This window comes from Cololabis saira, chromosome 20 (assembly GCF_033807715.1).
Source record: "Cololabis saira isolate AMF1-May2022 chromosome 20, fColSai1.1, whole genome shotgun sequence".
In the NCBI taxonomy this organism is placed as follows: Eukaryota; Metazoa; Chordata; class Actinopteri; order Beloniformes; family Belonidae; genus Cololabis; species Cololabis saira.
In genome coordinates this window covers 36,517,796-36,543,749 of record NC_084606.1, presented here as the reverse complement: position 1 = coordinate 36,543,749, position 25,954 = coordinate 36,517,796, and the positions used below count along the sequence as shown (strand labels likewise).

General features: G+C 43.0%; 1 protein-coding gene across 1 annotated transcript; it reads left to right on the top strand.

Annotated features, from left to right (window-relative positions):
* The first annotated feature begins 6,530 nt into the window (after positions 1 to 6,530).
* Positions 6,531 to 8,344, top strand: LOC133420527 (putative uncharacterized protein ENSP00000383309). Its single transcript, XM_061710221.1, has 2 exons — positions 6,531 to 6,570; positions 6,615 to 8,344. Exons 1-2 carry the CDS (start codon positions 6,531 to 6,533, stop codon positions 8,342 to 8,344), a joined length of 1,770 nt encoding a protein of 589 aa, XP_061566205.1.
* The last annotated feature ends 17,610 nt before the right edge of the window (positions 8,345 to 25,954 follow it).

The window sequence follows — 25,954 nt, the reverse complement described above, 5'->3', positions numbered from 1 at the left end:
ATTTGGCTTTTTTGAGCATGAATGACCTGTTTAAGTCCAGACTTTGACCCAAAAACCTCTGTTTAGTCTTTTTTGAGCCGTTCAGAGGTGGACGTGCTGCTGTTCTTCACATCACTGTCCTGCTGTCCTGTCTTGGACATCTTTAGGATAATTTTTGGCAAATGTGATGCAAGCCCTTGTAATTTGTAAACCAAACAAGGAAAATTTTAAAACTTTTTTTATTCAATCTTTCTGTTCAAAACCTAAAATGTAATGACATAAGTGGCAGGAACAACAACTACGTTTCTTTTTCAAGCTAAAAAGAGGAAGTGGAAACGGGAGCTGAAATGATTTGTTTCGCTTGGTTGATAGATTGCTGGAAAACGAGGAACGTTAATCAGAATCAGAATCAGAGTCATCTTTATTGGCCAGGTTCGAACATTGTCCAACAAGGAATTTGACTCCGGTAATTTCGCTCTTCGGTGATAAAATAAAATAAACAATAAAACAAATGTGGTATTTCTATGATACAGAATAAACGGTATAAACATTTAAGGTGCAGCAGTTTGAGGTAGAGAGAGAAAAGAAAAGAAAAGAAAAGAAAAGAAAAGAAAAGAAAAGAAAAGAAAAGAAAAGGGGACAGTTCCGAATAAAAATGAACATAACCTATTTACAATTTTACGGGGCAATTATACAAAAAAATACAAAAGATTATACAAATGATACAAAGACATACAAGGAAATACACAGTGAGGGGTGCAGCTGAGTGAGGCAGACATGGTTGTCAAGGAAGGTGCTAGATGATTTTTGCACGTGATTGATTCTCTGAGACTCTATTAGTTGTGAGAGTTCATCAGAGCAACCGCTTGGGGGAAGAAACTGTCCCTGTGTCTGGAGGTTCTGGCGCACAGTGCTCTGTAGCGCCGTCCAGAGGGGAGGAGTTGGAACAGGCTGTGTTCAATTCAATTCAATTCAATTTTGTTCATATAGCGTCTAATACAACAGAAGTTGTCTCTAGACGCTTTCGAGAGACCCATACCCAGAACATGACCCCCGAGCAATTATTACATAAACAATGGCAGGTAAAAACTCCCCTAGTGGGAGAAAAACCTTAAGCCAAACAGTGGCAAGAAAAACTCCCCTTTAGGAGGGAAGAAACCTTGAGCAGGACCAGGCTCATAAGGGGGGACCCTCCTGCCGAGGGCCAGACTGGTGGGTCAGGGACGGCAACAGCACAGCAGGCAGGTGGAAGCAGCAACGGGATGACCATAGGTGGGGACCGCAGGCCAGCACGCAGCTCCCGAAGCTCCGGCCCAATCAGCAAGTCCCAGGTTGGGGTGCAGGGTCGGGGAAAGGTTGAAAAGGGGCAGGGCCAGGGAGAGGAGTCTTGAGGGACGAACCTTCTCCCCCGCCCAAAAGGGGCCGTTACCCTGCCCCCCTCACTCCCACACTGCAGGATCCGGTGTTTTGCATTCCCGGGTGTGAGGGGTCAGCAGAGATGCGACCTGCCCGTTTCCTGGTCCTGGACCAGTACAGGTCGTCGATAGATGGGAGGTTAGTCCCAACTATCCTCTCTGCAGACCTGATTGTCCGCTGCAGTCTGTGCCTGTCTAGTTTGGTGGCTGATCCAAACCAGATCAGCCACCAAACTAGACAGGCACAGACTGGATAAAAGTGAATTGTTTTGATGTCAAACCTTCTCTCAGCGGAGCACCGTGGAGTTTCAGCAGTGTGGTGCATGAATGAGTTCAAATGAACGCGTTCGTTGAACACGTTCATTTCTGTGAGAACGTTGAACTGAACGCAACACATCGTCTCCCAAAGAGTCAGACAGTAGAAATCTAACCTTTCTGTGCAAATGATGTCCACCTGCGCTGAGAAAACAAGTCCGAGTGTGAGAAAATATCTGCAAGTCCTTGACAATCAAACAAAGTGATCAGGAAAGAGCAAGAAGACCCAACAGCCCCAAGCGACCCCAGTCACTGCTGCTCCTTCAGGGGGAGGATTTACCTGCAACAGGTAGATAAACTGATAATGGACTACATTGTTGGAGATTTACAGCCTCTGACGAAAGTTGAGAAGCCACTAGGACGATACATGATTGTTTTCAGCAGGGTCTCCAACCCTGGTCCTCTGGACCCCTGTCCTGCATGTTTTAGATGTTTCCTGCATCATCACACCTGATTCTAATTAATGGTCGTCATCAGCTTGTCATCCAGGTCTGCACAAGTCTGTTAATGACTCAGTCATTTTATCAGAGTGCTGAAGCAGGGAAACATCATCTCAAAAGTTTCAGGGAGGTTTCTATATGTTTATCATAAAGCTTTGCCTCCTTGTAACCTGGTTCTGGTTCAGGATCAAGTTCTGGGCGGGAATCACCAGCATGAAGACTTTCCCCAGAGATATGATCCCCTTCACGTTAAATACGACATTTCTCAGAACTTAGGCCACGTTTACATGTAGCCGGGTATTTACAAAAACTGATATTTCCCCCTCTACGTTTTCAAAAATATCCTCGTTTACACGGACCCGCATGAAAACGCTGTTAACGTCATGCCAGCCAATCAGAATCCTGGAAAAAACATCAACAAATGACACTAGTAACTTCCAGTTAAGGCTGATTTGTGGTTCCGCGTTACACCAACGCAGAGCCTACGGCGTAGGGTACGCGGCGACGCGCACGTACGGCGCGCATCGCCGCGTACCCTACGCCGTAGGCTCTGCGTCGATTTAACGCGGGACCATAATTCAGGCTTTACTTCCAAGACGGAACGAGAGTCTTTCGTTTGGAGTGACAGAGAAGTGGAGTTACTTTTAAGTGTGACTTTAGAATAAAAAACAGGTAAAATACAAGAAAATATTGACGGTGGCCAAATGATGCTGGTGAGTTTCTGGTGCATAATGTGACATTCTGAAGCTTAAACCTCTGTTTTCCTCCGTTTTCCTCCGTTTTCCTCTGCAAACGTGAAAACTGAGTTTTTGAAAATCTCCACTTTGGCCGGAGTTTTTAGAAATGATAGTTTTTGGGGGCTTTGAGCTGCGTTTTCGTGTAAACGAACGGCCAAAACGCATGAAAACACCTCCGTTTTTGCTCCGTGTAAACGGGGCCTTAGAAGATCAGAACTTCAGTACGCGCAACGCCTCTTTTAACTAAATGGTGCTGGGTGTTTGTTTCACAGCTTGCTGAGTGCAGACAAGTGTGAGTGGGTGTCTGGTATTCAATGAGGGCAGAGACACAAACGAGGCTGGTGTGACAGTGAAAGTCTGAGCTCGCTGAGGGTTCACGGTTAATACCTCCAATGAACCGCAGGTGAGCATGAGGCGTGTGGAGAAGAATGTGATGACAGGGTGAAAAATCACCCTCAGAATATTTGTCTTACAATGAACGGGAACGCACCGCTTTAAAAAGAGGTGCTCTAACAAGACAATAACAAGAGGTCTTAACGTGATACTACAGAAGAGTATTAGGGCCAGGAGAAAAATAAAAATAATATTTTAGAGGAGGAAGATTTTTTTTTTTATTATGCACTTCGAGAAAAAAGTTGAAATGTTGAGAAAAAAGGCGAAATTTCAACTTTATTCTTGAAATTGTATTTCAACATTAATCTAGACCAGGGGTCGGCAACCCAAAATGTTGAAAGAGCCATTTTGGACCGAAAACACAAAAAACTAATATGTCTGGAGCCACAAAAAATGAAAAGTCTTGTATAAGCCTTAGAATGAAGACAACACATGCTGCATGTTTCTATATTAGTTAGAACTGGGGAGAGATTTATTTTTTCATTATGCACTTCGAGAAAAATGTCGAAATTCTCGAGAAAAAAGTAAAAATGTCGAGAAAAAAGTCGAAATGTCGAGAAAAATGTCGAAATTTCAAGAGAAAAGTCGAAATGTCAAGATTAATGCTGAAGTACAATCTTGAGAAAAAAGTTGAAATGTCGGGAAAAAAGTCAAAATTTCGAGAAAAAAGTCGAAATGTGGAGATTAAAATAGGAAAGGAAAAAAAAGGAAAAAAAAAATAAGAAAAAATAAAAAAAGGAAAAAAGAAGAAAAAAAGAAAAAAAGACAACAAAAAAGAGGTAAAAAAGAAAAAAAAAGGAGAGAAAAAAAGTGGTAAAAAAGAAAAAAAAGGAGAAAAAAAAAAAAAAAAAGTCAAACATTTTTGAAAAAGCTCCAGGAGCCACTAGGGCGGCGCTAAAGAGCCGCATGCGGCTCTAGAGCCGCGGGTTGCCGACCTCCGATCTAGACACTTTTTTTCTTGACATTTCGACTTTTTTCTCGAAGTGCATAATCTTCCCCTCTCAAGTTTATTTTGATAATAAACTTCACTTAACTGACGGTTCATTTCACAACCCTCTGAGGTTTCACAATAAAGGCTGAAACATTCACCTGAGTTATGACAACGTTGAACATGCGACAACTTCCTGGCGTTCTCATGCTGACACTCAAGTGTGACGTGCAGCACTACGTCCTCACTACGCCTCAGCTTCACGGCTACTGGGGAACGGCTGGACTTAGAACGTTGCAGACGTCCTTGGACTCAGAGGCATCTCAGATGCACCATCAAACAGTCTCAACTTCTTCTCTTTTACACTTTTAAAATACATAATCCGAGACATGATGTAGCATCCCGGTCCAAATCAAAGCAAGTCTGGACTGATGGTCTCATCATGTAGTTTATTAAGACCAACTTAAGAGCTGCATAAAATAAAGAAAACAATATATTAACAGTTAACTTAAACTACGTTGGTACCAAAACTTCTCACAAACTCAAACTGACAGACAAATAAATGAAATAAACTACCTTGTTGCCCTGTCGACTGGAGCTAACTCTCCCCTTTTGTCCTTCCTTTTCCGTCTTTGTATTCTTATCTGTTTTACTGTTTCACCTTGAACCTTTATTAACCCGTAACTTTTTACATTCCTTTTTCATCAGTTTAGTTTTCCCTCTTCAAAATAAAAGCACTTCCGTGTTGAAAGAATATAACAAAATAAAAGCAGCATAACAATAGAAACATGAATTTTTAACTGTAAATTATTATGAACTGGAGTCCTTTACACTTGATATCAAATAAAACCGCAGAGAAGTGAAAAACAGGCAAATGCTGGGAGTCTGTGTGGAAATGAGACGTTTCTGCGGGAAAGTTTGGACATCTTACATTTTATAGGCTGGATGAGAAAGACAGACAAGTGAGACAAAGGCCGTCTTGTGTCCGACGCGTGAACAACTGACTGCAAACGTATGAACAAGCAGCTCAGACCTTGACTCACACAGAGTTTCACCTGATAGATGTCACCCCACGCTGCTTTTACACACACACACGCGCACGCACGCACGCACGCACGCACGCACGCACGCACGCACGCACGCACGCACGCACGCACGCACGCACGCACGCACGCACGCACACACACACACACACACACACACACACACACACACACACACACACACAAATATGTGACTCCTCACACAATTCTCTCATCTTTTTTCTCCTGTAAGCCAATCTTTGATCCAAAATTCCATTGCTGGTATCTAAGTATACACAGTACTCGGGTTTAAAAAAAAAAAAAAACAGGGGGATGGTGGATTTTATCATATGGGGACAGATAATTTGTGCTGATTACAAATAATATAATATATTACATATAATAGCAGTGACCAAAACAGCTGCAGAAATACTGCAGGAATGACATAGCAGCAGTTAAATGCAGCCTTCTGTAAGCTTGAAATATCCACTGGGCTTACATCAAATACATCAAAACACAACAATAAAAAACACTTTTCTGAACTTATCAATATGACTCTGTCCTTCACAGGATAAGTAACATGGATCACTGCAAAAACTCACAATCTTAACAAGAATATTTGTCTTATTTCTAGTAAAAATGTCTCATTTTAGTAAAAAAAATCTCATTACACTTAAAACAAGACTCATCATTGGAAAAAACAACAATTTTCACCTGTTTCAAGTAGATCTTCACTTAAAATTCACTTTAAATAAGTAGGAAAATCTGCCAGTGGAACAAGATTTTTTTGCTTGTAATGAGAAGATACATTTCCTACTTATTTCAAGTGAAAATTAACTTGAAACAGGTGAAAATTGTCAAATAAGTTATTTTTCTGGTGTTATTTTTCTGGTGATGACTGTAAATGTTGAAATAGCAGTAAAACTACATTCATTGATGAAATGACATAAGGGATGGAAAGGGGGGATGGCAGTTTTACAGGGGGATGATTTGGACCGTTTTTATTTCAGGGGGGGATGCCATCCCGTCTCAACTCGAGTACTGCATCTTACTAAATGTCATATTTAACATCACTTATACTCAGTGTTGTGCATGAACGAGTCATTTCTGTGAGAACGTTGAACTGAACGCAACATATTTGCAGATAAAGAACTTGAACGTGAACTGAAGATTATGTGAGTTTCAGCTTCACTGTTTGGGTCCAATTATTACGGAATACATTTCACCAGCGGGCAGCGCACACATTTAAAATACTCGACTAGACGACGAGTTCACACGACGACTTCACGCAATTGGCGTCGATGGCGCTCCGGGAAAGGCACCACACCGTGGTGGCGATTGGTGAATACCCCACTTCCCTAAAGTTCTCGCTGCCGCCCGGGCAGTCTCTCGCTCGTCGCCCGGGCAGTCTCTCGCTCGTCACCCAGGCAGTCTCTCGCTCGTCGCCCAGGCAGTCTCTCACTCGTCACCCAGGCAGTCTCTCGCTCGTCGCCCGGGCAGTCTCTCGCTCGTCGCCCGGGCAGTCTCCCGCTCGTCGCCCAGGCAGTCTCTCGCTCGTCGCCCGGGCAGTCTCCCGCTCGTCGCTCAGGCAGTCTCTCGCTCGTCGCCCGGGCAGTCTCTCGCTCGTCACCCAGGCAGTCTCTCGCTCGTCACCCAGGCAGTCTCTCGCTCGTCGCCCAGGCAGTCTCTCGCTCGTCACCCAGGCAGTCTCTCGCTCGTCACCCAGGCAGTCTCTCGCTCGTCACCCAGGCAGTCTCCCGCTCGTAGCTCAGGCAGTCTCTCGCTCGTCGCCCGGGCAGTCTCCCGCTCGTCGCCCAGGCAGTCTCTCGCTCGTCACCCGGGCAGTCTCTCGCTCGTCACCCAGGCAGTCTCTCGCTCGTCGCCCGGGCAGTCTCTCGCTCGTCGCCCGGGCAGTCTCTCGCTCATCGCCCGGGCAGTCTCTCGCTCGTCGCCCGGGCAGTTTCTCGCTCGTCGCCCGGCCAGTCTCTCGCTCGTCACCCGGGCAGTCTCTCGCTCGTCGCCCAGGCAGTCTCTCACTCGTCGCCCAGGCAGTCTCTCGCTCGTCGCCCGGGCAGTCTCTCGCTCGTCACCCAGGCAGTCTCTCGCTCGTCACCCAGGCAGTCTCTCGCTCGTCGCCCGGGCAGTCTCTCGCTCGTCGCCCGGGCAGTCTCCCGCTCGTCGCCCAGGCAGTCTCTCGCTCGTCGCCCGGGCAGTCTCCCGCTCGTCGCCCGGGCAGTCTCTCGCTCGTCGCCCGGGCAGTCTCCCGCTCGTCACCCGGGCAGTCTCCCGCTCGTCACCCAGGCAATCTCTCGCTCGTCACCCAGGCAGTCTCTCGCTCGTCGCCCGGGCAGTCTCCCGCTCGTCGCCCAGGCAGTCTCTCGCTCGTCACCCGGGCAGTCTCTCGCTCGTCACCCAGGCAGTCTCTCGCTCGTCGCCCGGGCAGTCTCTCGCTCATAGCCCAGGCAGTCTCTCGCTCATCGCCCGGGCAGTCTCTCGCTCGTCGCCCGGGCAGTTTCTCGCTCGTCGCCCGGCCAGTCTCTTGCTCGTCACCCGGGCAGTCTCTCGCTCGTCACCCAGGCAGTCTCTCGCTCGTCACCCAGGCAGTCTCTCGCTCGTCGCCCGGGCAGTCTCTCGCTCGTCGCCCAGGCAGTCTCTCGCTCGTCGCACGGGCAGTCTCTCGCTCATAGCCCAGGCAGTCTCTCGCTCGTCACCCGGGCAGTCTCTCGCTCGTCGCCCAGGCAGTCTCTCGCTCGTCGCTCAGGCAGAGTCTCCTCGTTGCCCAGGCAGTCTCTCGCTCGTCGCCCAGGCAGTCTCTCGCTCGTCGCCCGGGCAGTCTCTCCCTCGTCGCCCAGGCAGTCTCTCGCTCGTCGCCCAGGCAGTCTCTCGCTCGTCGCCCGGGCAGTCTCTCCCTCGTCGCCCAGGCAGTCTCTCGCTCGTCGCTCAGGCAGAGTCTCCTCGTCGCCCAGGCAGTCTCTCGCTCGTCGCCCAGGCAGTCTCTCGCTCGTCGCCCGGGCAGTCTCTCGCTCGTCGCCCGGGAGCCGGGGCGTGCCCACTTGGGGAGTTGGGGATGAAAACATGCACCTTCCAGCAGCCAAGTACCCGCCCCCTGTTGTAAGACACAAATGCTGACTTTGTGGTTTAAGTTGTTCCGCCCAGATACAGGCCTCTAACATTTTTGGATTACCAGATTATGCCTAGATGATGAGTTTCTGTTGGCTGTACAGCATCATTACATGTCACTTATTTTTTTATTTTTTTATTTAACCTTTGTTTAACCAGGAAGTCCCATTGAGATCTCTTTTGCAAGGGAGACCTGGCCAAGACAACAGCAGCGATAAAATACACAACACAACAAACATCACTCAAAAACCAACATCAAACAGTATATCCATTCTACAGACAACAACTACATTCTTCAAGTAAATTGTTTCGTAACAAAGATTTAAATTCGCCAAGCGAAACCAGGGTGCTTAAGTGGGTGAGGTCTTGTAAACCATTCCATGCCAATGAAGCAATGTGAGAAAATGCCGTCTTACCTAATTCAGTGATCAGAGCTCTGGGAGTTTTTAAAAGTAGCAATCTAGTGGATCTGGTAATGTAGCTGCTAGAGGCTAGACAAATGAGACTACAAAGGTAAGGAGGAAGCTTACCCAAGATGGTCTTATATATGAAGATGTACATGTGTGTTTTCCTCCGTAAATAGAGGGAAGTCCATCCTACCATTTGATAAAGTACACAATGGTGAGTAAGCCATTTGGCATTGGTAATGAAGCGCAGGGAAGCGTGGTAAACACTGTCTAGCTTCTTTAGCAAGGAGGAGGCAGCATGCATATACAGTATATTATGTCACCATAGTCAATAATGCTTAAAAATGTAGCTTGAATAAGTTTCTTTCTAGCTTCAGTAGTAAAGCATTGTTTGTTGCGAAATAAAACACCCAACTTTAATTTAAGTTTCCTTGTGAGGTTTTCAATGTATACTGTAAATGACAGCTTTTCATCCAACCATAGCCCAAGATATTATGGCCCCGTTTACACATAGCCGGATATTTACAAAAACGGATATTTCCCCCTCTACGTTTTGAAAAATTCCATCGTTTACACAAGATCGTTTTCAAAATCTCTTTGTTTACACGAATCCGCATAAATAGGCTGTGCATCGCCGCGTACCCTACGCCGTAGGCTCTGCATCGATTTAACGCGGGACCATAATTCAGGCTTTTCTTCCAAGACGGATCTTTCGTTTGGAGTGACAAAGAAGTGGAGTTACTTTTAAGTGTGACTTTAGAATATAAAACAGGTAAAATACAAGAAAATATTGACGGTAGCCAAACTAATTGTAAACACAGGTCGCACACATGACGCTGGTGACGTTTCTGTCTCATAATGTGACGTTCTGAAGACTAAATCTCCGTTTTCCTCTGTTTAGACGCAAACGTGAAAACAGAGTTTTTGAAAATCTCCACTTTGGCCGGAGTTTTCAGAAATGATCGTTTTTGGTGACTTTGAGCTCCGTTTTCGTGTAAACGAACGGCCAAAACGCATGAAAACGCCTCAGTTTTTGCTCTGTGTAAACGGGGCCTTTATGTTGCATACACACCCTTGTCCATGTACAGTACACATGCAACGGCATCATGCCCAAGCAAACCTCTTCCAACTGTGTCAGAGACCAGGAGTTGGCCACACGACCCAGACTTCAGGGGTCAGTCTTGGTCCAGGACAGGACCCAGTGTAAGAGTTTTTGATAATTTTCACCGGTTTGACTAATCCTGTCTGAACAGGACTTTTGATGCATTTGTCACACGTGTACATGGTCACCTAAATTCCTAAGAGAACTGCGAAAAAATATGTGCGGCAATAAAAAGTACTATAACAGATAATATAACAAATTACTTTTGCCATAGAGTAATGAAACTTGGAAATACTTGAACTTTTGAAACAGTGCAGGAACTCAGCAACGATGCAGGTCCAAACCCGCAACTCCCCGCCCAAAGAAAACAACTTAAGACTGAATTAGCGAGGCTGCCTCTGAGCTGGTGCTCCTGCTCTCATTTACATCTTTTCATTTCCATGTCCCTGGCGTCCAGGTCCTCCTGGAACTTGGTGCTTGCTGTGCGGTATTTTGAATATGATAAACATATTTGGCTCTTCCACTGGCGATGAATGGCGGTCTGCACAACATCTTGATCCTGTTTAACAGCTTAACCCTTGTACTGTCTTTGGGTCAAAATGACCTAATTCTCCCGTCCTTCTTTCCTCCTGCTCTTTCCTTCCTTCCTTCCTTCCTTCCTTCCTTCCTTCCTTCCTTCCTTCCTTCCTTCCTTCCTTCCTTCCTTCCTTCCTTCCTTCCTCCCTCCCTCCCTCCCTCCCTCCCTCCCTTCCTTCCTTCCTTCCTTCCTTCCTTCCTTCCTTCCTTCCTCCCTTCCTTCCTTCCACTTTTCTCCCTTCCTCCCTTCAATTCAATTCAATTTTATTTATATAGCGTCTAATACAACAGATGTTGTCTCTAGATGCTTTCCAGAGATCCTTCCTTACTTCCTTCCTTTCTTCCTTCCTTCCTTCTTTACTCCCTTATTCCCTTCCTCTTTTCTCCCTTCCTCCCTTCCTTATTTACTCCCTTCTTCTCTTCCTCTCTTCTCCCTCCCTTCCTTCGTTCGTTCGTTCGTTCGTTCGTTCGTTCGTTCGTTCGTTCGTTCGTTCGTTCGTTCGTTCGTTCGTTCGTTCGTTCGTTCGTTCGTTCGTTCGTTCGTTCGTTCGTTCGTTCGTTCGTTCGTTCGTTCGTTCGTTCGTTCGTTCGTTCGTTCGTTCGTTCGTTCGTTCGTTCGTTCGTTCGTTCGTTCGTTCGTTCGTTCGTTCGTTCGTTCGTTCGTTCGTTCGTTCGTTCGTTCGTTCGTTCGTTCGTTCGTTCGTTCGTTCGTTCGTTCGTTCGTTCGTTCGTTCCTTCCTTCCTTCCTTCCTTCCTTCCTTCCTTCCTTCCTTCCTTCCTTCCTTCCTTCCTTCCTTCCTTCCTTCCTTCCTTCCTTCCTTCCTTCCTTCCTTCCTTCCTTCCTTCCTTCCTTCCTTCCTTCCTTCCTTCCTTCCTTCCTTCCTTCCTTCCTTCCTTCCTTCCTTCCTTACTACCTTCTTCCCTTCCTCTTTTCTCCCTTCCTCCCTTCCTTCCTTCCTTACTCCCTTCCTTCTTTTCTCCCTTCCTTTTCTCCCATCCTCCCTTCCTTCTTTTCACCCTTCCTTCCATCCTTCTTTTTTTCCTTCCTTCCTTCCTTCCTTCCTTCCTTCCTTCCTTCCTTCCTTCCTTCCTTCCTTCCTTCCTTCCTTCCTTCTTTCCTTCCTCCCTTCCTTCTTTTCTCCCTTTCTTCCTTCTTTTCTTCCTTCCCTTTCTCCCACCCCCCCTTCCTTCTTTTCACCCTTCCTTCCATCCTTTCCTTCTTTTCTTCCTTCCGTCCTTCCTTCCTTTTCTCCCATCCTCCCTTCCTTCTTTTCACCCTTCCTTCCATCCTTCTTTTCTCCCTTCCTTCTTTCCTTCTTTTCATTCTTCCTTCCTTCCTTCTTTCCTCCCTTCTTCCCTTCCTCCTTCCTTGGCCTGAAGACAGCACAAGGGTTAAAACACAGCTGTTTACGCTGAAGTGTCGGAGAACCAGTCGAGGAAAGGAAACATCCCTGCTCCGCTGACGGCTTGCTGCTTCACCTCAACCACTAACCACCACTTCCTCCCATCAGTCACAAATCTGCACAAACATCATCAGTCCAGTTCAGGTTTTAATATTATCGTCAGGCTGCATTGCGCAATTTGTGCTAGCAGCAAAGACATGATGGGGGGTCCGGACATCATCAGAAAGGATGCAGAACTGCATTAAAAACAGGAAATCCCTGCACCAAATCAGGGACACAAAGTTCGCTGTGTTGGGCCACAGTCCTGTGTTGAACATGGGAAGTCTTAATTTCAATTCTGAGGCCCAACTCTGAGGCCCAGCCTCGATTTCTTACAGCTGACCACATGGTTTGAAACAAAGGAACCTCCATAATGACTCAAAGCCCCAGCAGGCTTTGCGTCATTTACAGCCCCTCAGTGATAAGGAATAGCCTCCTCGTTGGGCATGGACCCCAAAACGCAGGAGGGGTCCCTGCTGATTTATAGCAGCCCAGGCCCGGCTATAAATGCGGTTCCCCCCTCTATCTCGCTCTCTTCTCTCTCAGTCCTCTCCACTCTCCCACAGAGTTCTCTCCTGAGCCTGTGAGCTGTGGAGGGGACAGCTCCTACTTTAGCATGACAAGCTACTGGTTAGAGATCGGCCTTCTCCCCCCCCTCCCCCCCTCTGGTCATCCCGCAGCTGCTTCCACATGCCTGCTGTGCTGCTGACGTCCCCGACCCCCTCAGTCTGGCCTTCGGCAGGAGGGGTTACCACACACGTTAAAGATGAATGAAGTCGCAGACGAAAAGGGTCTCGTTGGTCCCGTGGATGGGAAATTTTGTTTTAAAAAACGGATGGATGGAAGCGTGCTCTGTTTTCTAATGTGTTTCCATGTTCTGGAATGTACTTGAAACAGTTGAAAGTATTTTGTTATATTTAAGTGTTGTTTACAGAAGGTCCTTGACTATAGGCCACCTGTCTCATTCAATGTGCATACTGCATATATTTAATTTACTGCACTTTATAGCAAATTGCACTTATTTGTTCTTGGTGAAGCACCACCTTGATAAAAATAAACTGTTTCATAAATTGAACATATGTTTTCACTAGTCAATCATTCACTCGTATACAAAAATCCATTTGAAACAAACAAAAAAATTAAATATCATTGTTCTCAGGTCTAAAATTGTTATGCGATCAAATGGCGATTCATTGCGATTAATTAATTACAAAGCCTGTAATTATTTTTTTTATTTTTTTTAATCGAGTCCCAGCCCTAGTAATAATTGCTCGGGGGTCATGTTCTGGGTCTCTGGAAAGCGTCTAGAGACAATTTTTGTTGTATTAGATGCTATATAAATAAAATTGAATTGAATTGAATTGAATTCTCCATTATCGTGCCTGAAGAAGCGTTTGGTTGCCTGAAAATGTCAACCACAGTCTGCAGCGCTGCAACGTGTGACCCGCAAACGTTCTGAGCCCCAGATGAGCCGAACAAGGGACCCTTGCATGCCCCGACGTGAACGCCTTTGGACCGACCTGGAGCTGAAGGAGGACCAGCTGCTGTACCCCTGCATTCCCCTCATCCACACTGAGATGAGGAGAGCAGGAGAGAGAGAGCTGCTCTTTCTCAGGATCCCCTGCGGAGCGTAACCACCCAGCTGTTCACCAAGGAACGCTGACCGGCCAGACCAAACCACCTTTTTATTCAACTACAAAGATCCACGTAAGAGGCTGTTTTGTGTCTGGGCAGAGAAACATAGTGTGGCAGGGTGGAGGATTGGGCGTGGTCTGCGGGGGAGCAGCACACAGGTGGTGCGGGCCTGGTTCAGCTGATTGGGCACACCTGTGCCCAATCAATCTCTCCACCCTGACTGGGTACTTAAAGAGCGACTGCACACCAGCAAGGCGCTCAGAGGGATGACACAGAGCTGCCAAGTGTGCTGACAAACGTGTGTGTCCGGGTGACAATAAAAGTCCACAATTTCTCCACTAAACCCTGTGTCCTCTTTCCTGTCTGGTGACCCCCGTAGCACGAGTAGGCTACAGTGGCACCCAACATGGGTGGAGGCAGGATGTTGGAGGAACGCTGGGATCGGACCCTTGAGGCGCTGGCGCTGGCGCAGGCGCTGGTGCAGCCGGCAGGGGAGGGTCGCCCACCTACTCCGGTTACGGAGGCCAGGCCCTTCACCTTCACCTACCCGGACGTGAGGCAAAAGGTACTGGACCGTCTGGGGCGGTCCTCGGTGGTCCCGGTCGCGCCGGTTCCCAAGGCGGTCGACAGGCTGAACGAGGCGGACATTGGGAGAAAGAGTCAGAAACAGACCAACTCTCCTCAGTGCCCAACTTGCTTTAATCTAATGTCTTCTTGTTTACTATCGTGTCAGCAATTACCGTTCTCTGACTGACTCAAGGCTCGTTCTGACGGCACAGCAGAGGCGGTGAGACGCCTGGTACACTTTCACTTTAGGAAGTCTCAGCAATGATTGCAGATGGTCTCTGCAGGACTGATGTGGACATGAACCTACAAACTCTGATCAGGTAGCTGCTATGACCTCATGACTGGAGGATTACCACAGGCGCTTTGTAAAGTACTATAATAGAGGACTACAGTCAACAATGTCCCTTAAAACATCACTGCACAAAGAAGAGGCCTGATGTTAACCGAGGGCTTGGAGGCTTGGAGGCATCTGGGACTGAGCATCACACAGTGACGGTCTGAGGTGTGGGTGCTCAACTCCATCTCTGTGATGGCAGCATTAATACATGACAGTACACTGAGAAACATTCACTGCTCACCTGGTACATACAGACTAACCATGTACATAACTGAAAAACCAAACATTTCAAGGAAAGACCCTGTGGCACAAGCACAGTTTCAGCTTTAGCTCAGTTAAGCATTTTCAGGAAAAGTTCTATCTGGAAACTATCCATCTTGTAATGAAATTCTGCTCTATCTTAAGTAAGACAGAGCAGGCAATCCCATAAAATTCCCAAAACCCGGGTGTGGGAGACTTACAAATCCCCTTCACGTTCAGTAACCAGGCTCAGCTGTTCATTCATATTCATGCACTTCATTCTCTTAAGCCCCTGGTCACGTCTAAGACGAACATTTGTTATTGCAACAGCATTGATGAATCCGAAAGCACAGCGGAGCACAATGTGGCTCCTTTAAACAAACTTTAACCCTTGTACTGTCTTTGGGTCAAAATGACCTAATTCTCCTGTTCCTTCTTTCCTCCTGCTCTCTCCTTCCTTCTTCCCTTCTTCTTTATTCCCTCCCTTCCTTCTTTTCTCCCCCCGTACATTCTTTTCTTTTTGTATCCTTTCCTTCCTTCTTTTCTTTCTCCCTTCCTTCCTTCCTTCCTTCTTTCCTTCCTTCCTTCTTTCCTCCCTTCCTTCCTTCTTTCTTCCCTTCTTTCCTTCCTTCCTTCTTTTCTCCATTCCTTCCTTCTTTCCTTCATTCCTTCTTTTCTCCCTTCTTTCCTCCCTTCCTTCCTTCTTTCCTCCCTTCCTTCCTTCTTTTCTCCATTCCTTCCTTCTTTCCTCCCTTCCTTCTTTCCTTCCTTCCTTCCTTCTTTTCTCCCCTCGTACATTCTTTCCTTGTTTTCTCCTTTCCTTCCTTCTTTTCTTTCTCCCTTCCTTCCTTCCTTCCTTCTTTCCTCCCTTCATTCCTTCTTTCTTCCCTTCTTTCCTTCTTTTCTCCATTCCTTCCTTCTTTCTTTCATTCCTTTTTTTCTCCCTTCCTTCCTTCCTTCCTTCCTTCTTTTCTCCCCTCGTACATTCTTTCCTTGTTTTCTCCTTTCCTTCCTTCTTTTCTCTCTTCCTTCCTTCCTTCCTTCCTCCCTTCCTTCCTTCCTTCCGTCTTTTCTCCCTTCCTTCCTTCTTTTCTCCCTTCTTTCCTTCCTTCCTTCCTTCCTTCCTTCCTTCCTTCCTTCCTTCCTTCCTTCCTTCCTTCCTTCCTTCCTTCCTTGGAAGGAAGAAAAGAAGGAAGGAAAGAAGGAAGGAAGGAAGGAAGGAAGGAAGGAAGGAAGGAAGGAAGGAAGGAAGGAAGGAAGGAAGGAAGGAAGGAAGGAAGGAAGGAAGGAAGGAAGGAAGGAAGGGATAAAAAAGGAAGGAAGGAAAGGATAAAACAAGGAAAGAATGTACAAGGGGAGAAAAGAAGGAAGGAAGGAAGGAAAGAAGGAACAGGAGAATTAGGTCATTTTGACCCAAAGACAGAACAAAGAAGCTGCCAGGGTTCCTGCTGTCATAAAGGTGAGAGTCAGGTACAACAGCACCATAGTAGAGAAACAGGAAACACTAGGAGAATGTGCATGTGTACCATGAAAGGGTTTATATTCACAATGGCTCCCACGCAGACATGTGAAGATCAGAAACAGACTAAATATTCCTTCATCGTCTCCTCTACACCACATCTGACTCCAGGACTGAAGTCCTTACCTGCAGGCAAACACCTGGACCCCAATGGCCAAGAGGGATTTATACGCAGTGAGACAGGCAGACGGCAGACCGCCATGGGGGGACAGATACCGAGTACAGAGGGAGGTGGGAGGATAGACCGAGGGAGAGACAGCCCAGACGAACAAAGGAAAGGGAGAGCACAAAGACACCGGAGAGGAAAGGCCCGAGAAGCCCAGTCAAGCAAGTAGAAACAGATGTTTCCAGCCAGAACGCCGGCTATTTGGATGACGACTTTACCATAAAATGAACCTATAATTATGACATTTCCAGCAAAACATGAAAAAATGTGGGTGTCAGGTGAGATATACTGATGTATTGAAAGTGAGTCAGTTACAAGTAGTGCTGGGGGCGTAAATGATTGGTCCACATTAGAGTAAGGGCCAATCCCAATACACCCCCTACTTTCTACCACTAGCCCTACAAATCAAGCCACACATTTTTAGGGCCCTTGTAATCTTCCCAGGGCCCTGTCCCAACACACCCCCTACTCCTACTTTTCACCACTACCCCTAAATTTAGCTTGCTACGTGACTGCGTGGTTTACGTTCGGGTACGTAAACGACTACGTAGTTACGTTTGCACATACGTCACACCATATCAGGAAGCCCAGAGCTAGAAGCTGTTTTAATTTCAGCTGTAGCGCTGTTAAAATGCCAATTTATTAAGTTTTAATATTTTTTCAGGCATAAAAGTAACCGTTAAGATCCCCAACCTGGGCTCAGTTTATCCAAATAACGCCTGTTAAGAAATTTGATCCGAAAATTTCGAGATGAGAACTCGGGAGCTGATTTATGGTTCCGCGTTAAATCGACGCAGAGCCTACGGCGTAGGGTACGGCGTAGGGTACGGCGTAGGGTACGGCGTAGGGTACGGCGTAGGGTACGGCGTAGGGTACGGCGTAGGGTACGGCGTAGGGTACGGCGTAGGGTACGGCGTAGGGTACGGCGTAGGGTACGGCATAGGGTACGGCATAGGGTATGGCATAGGGTACGGCATAGGGTATGGCATAGGGTACGGCATAGGGTATGGCATAGGGTACGGCATAGGGTATGGCGTATGGTACGGCGTAGGGTACGGTGCGCGTCGCTGCGTAACCTACGCCGTAGGCTCTGCGTTGGTGTAACGCGGAACCATAAATCAGCCTTTATTCTGGCGAGGTTTGAAAAAGACTTCGCAACAACGGGCAAACTAGTGATTATGTACATTCACTGAGTGAATATTATGAAAGTAAAATATATATTTCACGCTAGAAATGTAATCAAAACACATTTTTATGCAGAAACTAACTCAAAATATTGATTTTATTCACTAAAAAATAAGAAATGTCCGCCATGTTTGTTTTTTTTTGATTCAGTCTGCAAATGACGACGAAAAATATTCTGGGAAATTTCTTTAACCCTCGGTCAGCGAGTCAGCATCTGAAAACCCTCGATCCGTAGGGACAGATTCATATCCACTACCCCTAAATAAGCACACCCCCCCTAGGTGGAAAGACGAATTGGGACACCACTACCCTCACGGAAACGCGCAAAAAGATTGGGACAGGGCCTAACTAATCTTTTCGGTCGATAACTAATTAAACCTGATAAACAGTGTTGCCGGCAGGTAGCGCATGTTTAAAGAAGGTAATCTGGCGCGCTTGACTGGCAGGACCCCCGCGTGGCCTCGTGTCCGCCCCAACACCGACGCCAACGCACCGTCCTGGAGATGTTACCATGACGACAACGCTGTTGGTGAAGGAGTCTGAGACAAGGCAGCAAGACCACTGTGATGTCTCACCTGAAGGGTTGTCATAGCAACAGTAGGGTTGCCAACTCCCTGAAAAATAAGGGCCACCTCATCTGCAGGGCCGGCCAACCCGGTTGCCTTCACCCTTCCTGGCGTGGGGAATTTTTTTAGCCCCTTTTTTGTGAGTGAAACGATTTTTTAACTATTTGACTCGAACCTGAATTGAATTAGATGCATGTTTTTGAATACCATGAACACATGGAAAACTAATTATTACCCAGCAATTCACTTTAATACAAAATAACAAAATTAACTGAATAAAATAAGTATTTTTCTTAAACAGAAAACTTTCCTGCTTAACTTAAAATTGTAAAAATTAATATAAAACAATAGAAAGAAAGAAGAACATCCATTCTGTAATAGTCAGTACTGTCAGTACAGTTGAGGGAGGGGTGAGGGGGGATGGCATCCCCCCCTGAAATAAAAACGGTCCAAATCATCCCTCCTGTAAAACTGCCATCCCTCCTTTCCATCCCTTATGTCATTTCATCAAAGAATGTGGTTTTACTGCTATTTCAACATTTAGAGTCATCACCAGAAAAATAACACCAGAAAAATAACTTATTTGACCATTTTCCCCTGTTTTAATTACATTTTCAGTTGAAATAAGTAGAAAAATCTGCCAGTGGAACAAGATTTATCTTCTTATTACAAGCAATAAAATCTTGTTCCACTGGCAGATTTTTCTACTTATTTCAAGTGAAAATCTACTTGAAACAGGTGAAAATTGTTGTTTTTTTCCAGTGATGAGTCTTGTTTTAAGTGTAATGAGATTTTTTTTACTAAAATGAGACATTTTAACTAGAAATAAGACAAATATTCTTGTTAAGATTTTGAGTTTTTGCAGTGATCCATTTTACTTATCCTGTGAAGGACAGAGTCATATTGATAAGTTCAGAAAAGTGTTTTTTATTGTTGTGTTTTGATGTATTTGATGTAAGCCCAGTGGATATTTAAAGCTTACAGAAGGCTGCATTTAACTGCTGCTATGTCATTCCTGCAGTATTTCTGCAGGTGTTTTGGTCACTGCTATTATTTGTAATATATTATATTATTTGTAATCAGCACAAATTATCTGTCCCCATATGATCAAATCCACCACCCCCCCTGATTTTTTTTACAACTCGAGTACTGGATATAACTAATGTAAAAGTACTGCACTGCAGAAACCCTCAACGTGAGCGTAAGCCAGCATGGTGCGGCCGTGTGTCCGTGTGTCCGTGTGTCCGTCCTCCTCTCTGCCTGCAGGTTGTTTTTCTGGCTCAGGCCTCCATCCTGTCCAGCCAACAGGATGTATACATAGTTTGTCTGCCCGCTATTGTACATTGTCCTTTGTGGAAACAGTCTGTGGTGAAACTTTCCTGGCCTTTCAGGCAACCAAGGAAATACCAAGACTCAGACACGCACGTACACGCACAACAAAGGTTTCAAAGAAAAATAAAAACACACGCTGCCTTTACCGGCGCACAGGCCGGAAAAGGAGAGACACGTGGAAGCGCTCAGTCACATCCACGGTCCAAGTTGGATGTGGAGGGTCTTCACCTAGAACGGGGCTCGGCAACCCGCGGCTCTAGAGCCGCATGAGGCTCTTTAGCGCCGCCCTAGTGGCTCCTGGAGCTTTTTAGAAAATGTTTGCTTTCTTTTCTTCCTTTTTGTCTTTTTTTTCATTTTTTCCCTCTTTTGTTCTTCTTTTTTCTTTTTTTCTTCCTTTTTCCTTTCTTTTTAATCTCGACATTTTGACTTTTTTCACAAAATTTTGAATAGTTTCTCATCATTTCGGCTTTTTTCTCGACATTTCGACTTTTTCTCAATATTTCAACTTTTTTCTCATTTCGACTTTTTTCTCAAGATTGTACTTCAACATTAATCTTGATATTTCGACTTTTTTCTCAACATTTCGACTTTTTTCTCGAAATTGTACTTCAAGTCTTCAACATTAATCTTGAAATTTCGACATTTTTCTCGAAATTTCTACTTTTTTCTCGGCATTTCGACTTTTTTCTCGACATTTCGACTTTTTTCTCAAATTTTCTACTTTTTTCTCGACATTTCGACTTTTTTCTCGTCATTTCAAATTTTTCTCAACATTTCGACTTTTTTCTCGATATTTCGACTTTTTTCTCGAAGTGCATAATGAAAAAAAAATCTTCCCCCAGTTATAACTAATATAGAAACATGCAGCATGTGTTGCCTTCATTCTAAGGCTGATACAAGACTTTTATACAAGATTTTTTGGCGGCTCCAGACATATTTGTTTTTTGTGTTTTTGGTTCAATACGGCTCTTTCAGCTAGGAGGAAGCTCCGCGGTGACCGTAGGAAGTTTGTGTCTGTGCGTCCTCCCTAGCAGAGCCACTTTCATGTGGCGATGGTGTTTCTGGGCTGAGTTGGAGTCGCTGCAGTTCCAAGTGTGCCGGGGCTTCGTTCATGGGTGTGGGGTGAAGGCAGTTGGTTTGAGCATCTGGTTAGGATTCCTGCCAGACGCCTTCCAGCGGAGGATTTCAGACGAGTCCCATGGGACGGAGGCCTGCAGGCAGGGATGCATCTTCCAGCACCAGCACCTCTCGTCTTTTCTCATCGGAAACCTATTTTATTGTTGTTTTCATCTGCTGTGTTGGCTAAATGTTCAATAACACGTCTTTCTGTAATGAGACTAGGGATGGGCGGTATGGACTAAAAAATGTATCACGATAATTTCTGGCATTTATCCCGATAACGATAAAAATGAAGATAAAAAAAATACTAATTCAACTCCACCTTTGTAACTATAAATCTATCACCACATTCAGTCTTTGGAGCCCCCAAAACACTGCTCTAAAAGATACTAAATGCTACTAAACTACACCAATTAAATTGAATTAATAAAAACCAATTAAATTAGTACACCTGTACTGCAAAACTGGAAGGACTCAAATGAAACAAGTTTGAAATGTAAGAACAGATTCAACATTTATTCAAACTGTATGGCTTAAACAGTGGGATAACAGCAAACAGCTAAAGTACCTTATCCTTCTAGTTTTCTTAGCTTATAAAATCACAAAGTAGAAAAAAATCTGATAAATCAACCTGATAAATAAAGAAACAGGACAAATAAATAAACGTTCACTGAAAATAAAACCCTATCAGTGATGACCTCTTCTAATATAAATAAAATGTGCAAATCAACCTGTGGTTGGAACATGCCACAAATTAGATACTATTGCATTTTTTTTCGGAATAGTCAAACGTTATATCAAAATGTAACAACCATTTCCTTCTGTTTTTGCAGACTCTGCACATAATAGATGATGTTTGCTCCTCGTCTCTCTTTTTAAATCCAAACCAGCAATGCCCAGGACTGTCTAGGTAGGAGCACTGGGTGATAAAATGGGGGAAAAAAACGTGATAAAAAATAAAAAATAAAAAAATAAATCCAAACCAGTTCCAGAGCTGGAGCTGGAGTCTCGTTTAACGACGAGCTCCTCGCTATATATATATAATATTCTAATTTTCTGAGACTGTATGTCTGTTGTTGTTAAATAAAATAAAATAAATAGAAAATTATAAAATATGCATTTATTTCTCATGTAAAAACTCAACGACTATTATTTTTTTTAAAGACGCTAGATGGGTCAAAAATAAAATTTGACTTTGACAAAAAGCCTGCAACCAAAACGAAAGTAAGATAGCATGGATTGATGGGGATCACTTCTATTGATGAGTGATTGACAGCTTAATTTTGTCACTGGATCGTTAAATCAAATTAAATTGATGTGTTGGGGGAGATGGATGGATTGTTTCACCTCTGCTCTCATCATTAGAATATAATATCACTGTAATATCACTGCAATACAGAGCCGGCCCAAGGCATAAGGGAAGTAAGGGCTGCTTAGAGCCCTGTGACCACTAGGGGGCCCCCAAGAGTTAAAACAAAATAAAATTAAAATTAAAATTATTTTTTATGTGTGAGTGATGATTCATATATCAAAGGTATACGGAAAAGTATTAGGGCAAGAGAAAAAAAATTTGAGTGGAAGATTTTTTTTATTGTGCACTTCAAGAAAAAAGACGAAATGTCGAGAAAAAAGTCGAAATGTCGAGATTAATGTTGAAATACAATTTCTAGAAAAAAATACAAAAGTCGAAATTTCGCCTTTTTTATCAACATTTCGACTTTTTTCTCAAGATTGTACTTCAACATTAATCTTGACATTTCGACTTTTTTCTCAACATTTCGACTTTTTTCTCGGCATTTCAACTTTTTTCTCGAAATTCTACTTCAACATTAATCTCAACTTTTCAACATTTTTCTCGACATTTTGACTTTTTTCTCAAAGTGCACAATAAAAAAAATCTTCCTCCTCTAAAATATTATTTTTTATTTTTCTCCTGCCTGGCCCCAATACTTTTCCGTAAAGGTACGTTATTGTACAAAAACACAATAATTAATACTATTACATAAACAATATTATGTTAACAGACTAGAGTAGATACTGCTGGCATATTGACTGCTGCCTCTCGGCTCCAGAGCTCCACTGGTCATGTGTTCATTCAACCGGACTTATCCGTCAGGAGCAGAGAAAAGAAAGAGGATGAAAGATGAAGAGGAGATAAAATGGAAAGATAAAGGTATGTTTGCATGTTTTTTAGTGTAACGTTTGGTGTCAAGGAAATTGTGAAAACAGTTTGAATGGTTTGAGTTAGGAAAGTCCCTCAATAGCCTTGACGCTGCGTGCAGCCTATAGTAGCGAATGAGCTATGTGTATTTGTAATGACAGGGAAGAACATGAAATAAGTTTATAGTGGGTGTGTGAAGGATCAATAATCAGTATTATTGGCAGTAATAGAGGGCCCCAAAATCACATTTTGCTTAGGGCCCTATGGAGGCTTGGGCCGGCCCTGCTGCAATATCACTGTAATATCACCACAATATCACTGTAATATCACCATAATATCACTGTAATATCACCATAATATCACTGTAATATCACCACAATATCACTGTAATATCACCATAATATCACTGTAATATCACCATAATATCACTGTAATATCACCATAATATCACTGTAATATCACCATAATATCACTGTAATATCACCACAATATCACTGTAATATCACCATAATATCACTGTAATATCACCACAATATCACTGTAATATCACCACAATATCACTGTAATATCACCATAATATCACTGTAATATCACCACAATATCACTGTAATATCACCACAATATCACTGTAATATCACCATAATATCACTGTAATATCACCACAATATCACTGTAATATCACCACAATATCCCTGTAATATCACCATAATATCACTGTAATATCCCTGTAATATCACCATAATATCACCATAATATCACTGTAATATCACTATAATATCACTGTAATATCACTGTAATATCACCACAATATCACTGTAATATCACCACAATATCACTGTAATATCACCATAATATCACTGTAATATCACTGTAATATCACCACAATATCACTGTAATATCACTGTAATATCACCACAATATCACTGTAATATCACCACAATATCACTGTAATATCACCACAATATCACTGTAATATCACCACAATATCACTGTAATATCACCATAATATCACTGTAATATCACCACAATATCACTGTAATATCACCATAATATCACTGTAATATCACCATAATATCACTATAATATCACCACAATATCACTGTAATATCACCACAATATCACTGTAATATCACCATAATATCACTGTAATATCACCACAATATCACTGTAATATCACCATAATATCACTGTAATATCACCATAATATCACTGTAATATCACCACAATATCACCACAATATCACCACAATATCACTGTAATATCACCACAATATCACTGTAATATCACCACAATATCACTGTAATATCACCATAATATCACCATAATATCACCACAATATCACCACAATATCACTGTAATATCACCATAATATCACTGTAATATCACCATAATATCACTGTAATATCACCATAATATCACCATAATATCACTGTAATATCACCACAATATCACTGTAATATCACCACAATATCACTGTAATATCACCATAATATCACCACAATATCACCACAATATCACTGTAATATCACCATAATATCACTGTAATATCACCATAATATCTCTGTAATATCACCACAATATCACCACAATATCACTGTAATATCACCACAATATCACTGTAATATCACCATAATATCACCATAATATCACCATAATATCACCATAATATCACTGTAATATCACCATAATATCACTGTAATATCACCATAATATCACCACAATATCACCATAATATCACTGTAATATCACCACAATATCACTGTAATATCACCATAATATCACTGTAATATCACCACAATATCACTGTAATATCACCATAATATCACTGTAATATCACCATAATATCACTGTAATATCACCATAATATCACTGTAATATCACCATAATAACACTGTAATATCACTGTAATATCACCATAATATCACCATAATATCACTGTAATATCACCATAATATCACTGTAATATCACCACAATATCACTGTAATATCACCATAATATCACTGTAATATCACCATAATATCACTGTAATATCACCACAATATCACTGTAATATCACCACAATATCACTGTAATATCACCACAATATCCCTGTAATATCACCATAATATCACTGTAATATCACCACAATATCACTGTAATATCCCTGTAATATCACCATAATATCACCATAATATCACTGTAATATCACCATAATATCACTGTAATATCACCACAATATCACTGTAATATCACCATAATATCACTGTAATATCACCATAATATCACTGTAATATCACCACAATATCACTGTAATATCACCATAATATCACTGTAATATCACTGTAATATCACCACAATATCACTGTAATATCACTGTAATATCACCACAATATCACTGTAATATCACCACAATATCACTGTAATATCACCACAATATCACTGTAATATCACCACAATATCACTGTAATATCACCACAATATCACTGTAATATCACCATAATATCACTGTAATATCACCACAATATCACTGTAATATCACCATAATATCACTGTAATATCACCATAATATCACTGTAATATCACCACAATATCACTGTAATATCACCATAATATCACTGTAATATCACCATAATATCACTGTAATATCACCACAATATCACCACAATATCACCACAATATCACTGTAATATCACCACAATATCACTGTAATATCACCACAATATCACTGTAATATCACCATAATATCACCATAATATCACCACAATATCACCACAATATCACTGTAATATCACCATAATATCACTGTAATATCACCATAATATCACTGTAATATCACCATAATATCACTGTAATATCACCATAATATCACCACAATATCACTGTAATATCACCACAATATCACTGTAATATCACCACAATATCACTGTAATATCACCATAATATCACCATAATATCACCATAATATCACTGTAATATCACCATAATATCACTGTAATATCACCATAATATCACCACAATATCACCACAATATCACTGTAATATCACCATAATATCACTGTAATATCACCACAATATCACCACAATATCACTGTAATATCACCACAATATCACTGTAATATCACCATAATATCACTGTAATATCACCATAATATCACTGTAATATCACCACAATATCACTGTAATATCACCACAATATCACTGTAATATCACCATAATATCACTGTAATATCACCATAATATCACTGTAATATCACTATAATTAGTACTGCAA